Source organism: Morone saxatilis, unplaced genomic scaffold (assembly GCF_004916995.1).
Source record: "Morone saxatilis isolate NCDOM2014 unplaced genomic scaffold, NCSU_SB_2.0 Contig17, whole genome shotgun sequence".
Taxonomy (NCBI): Eukaryota; Metazoa; Chordata; class Actinopteri; family Moronidae; genus Morone; species Morone saxatilis.
The window spans coordinates 25431827-25432894 of record NW_023339729.1 but is presented as its reverse complement, the minus strand read 5'-3'; the positions used below and the strand labels follow the sequence as shown (position 1 = coordinate 25432894).

General features: G+C 39.0%; 1 protein-coding gene across 1 annotated transcript in view; it reads right to left on the bottom strand.

Moving 5' to 3' along the window:
* Positions 1-6: 6 nt before the first annotated feature.
* LOC118326960 (galectin-related protein-like) overlaps positions 7-1068 on the bottom strand; it is a 4753-nt gene continuing 3691 nt past the window's right edge. Inside the window, exon 5 of the mRNA XM_035660124.1 lies at positions 7-414. Coding sequence (XP_035516017.1) covers positions 271-414 — 144 coding nt within the window. The 3' untranslated portion in view covers positions 7-270. The remainder of the gene's footprint in view (positions 415-1068) is intronic.

Sequence of the window (1068 nt, the reverse complement as noted above, 5' to 3'; positions counted from 1 at the left end):
CCCTCTCTGGACACGCCCCTGCTTCTAAGATCAATATCCATTTTTAAACTATGGAGAGAAACTGTGTGTTCAATGAGCTGCAAGATGATTGGTTGTCCACTAACAAATACCAACCAATTCAAACTAATAATTTACATGTTTGTCAACCTTCATACATCATTTATAGATCATAAAACACATATTTATCACCAATATTGACCCTAAATTGTCTCCATATTGAACACCTGCTACTAAAATGTCCAGAGTAAATACAGACCAGTGTCCTTCACTTCAAGCCAGTTTAGTGATGGCGATGCTGCCTTTGATCCACAACGTGTCGATATCGCTGAGCGACGTCACTCTGTGGTAAAAGTCAAACAGCTGCTGGCCGTCCACAAACACAAGAAACCGACTTTGTTCGCAGTGAATCTCAATCTGGGAGGAGAGACGAGACACAAGCAGCGGATGTTTGTTTGTTTCTTTTCAGAGGTTGAACATTTTAAAGTGAAACCAAACTAGGTCAAATCTGAAGGCTGTTAAAGGTCCAGTGTGAAACAATCAGGAGGATCTAATGTCAGAAATATAATGTAATATTAATATGTATTTTGTCATTAGTGTTTAATCAACTAAATATAAGAATCTTTGTGTTTTTGTTACTTTAGAATGACACGTTTTATCTACAAACGGAGCAAAATACAGAAGAAGTTTCCTTTTAAAGTCACGTTAAACACACAGTTAACGTTGTGAAACAGTTGCACTTTGGTTAGGTTATACACTGGTTCCCAACCTGGGGGTCAAGGCCCCCACTAGAGGTCACCAGAACTTCATAGGGGTCGTGAGGCCTTTTTGATTTTAAGGCGTGCTAGAAAACGTAAAAAAAATACTCCACCGGCTCCTGGCTAATCCAAAACTGGGCAAAGAAGCGGGCTGAATGAAGCCTGTGACAGTGAGGTGATCACTTAAATATACTTAAGTTTAATCCTTAATATAATTCAAACAGCTGAGTTTACAGTTGTAATGAACGGGGTAATTAGCTCTAGAGACCAAAAGCTCTATTACAAAAGGCTTATTTCTGCTGTAAAGTTGGAC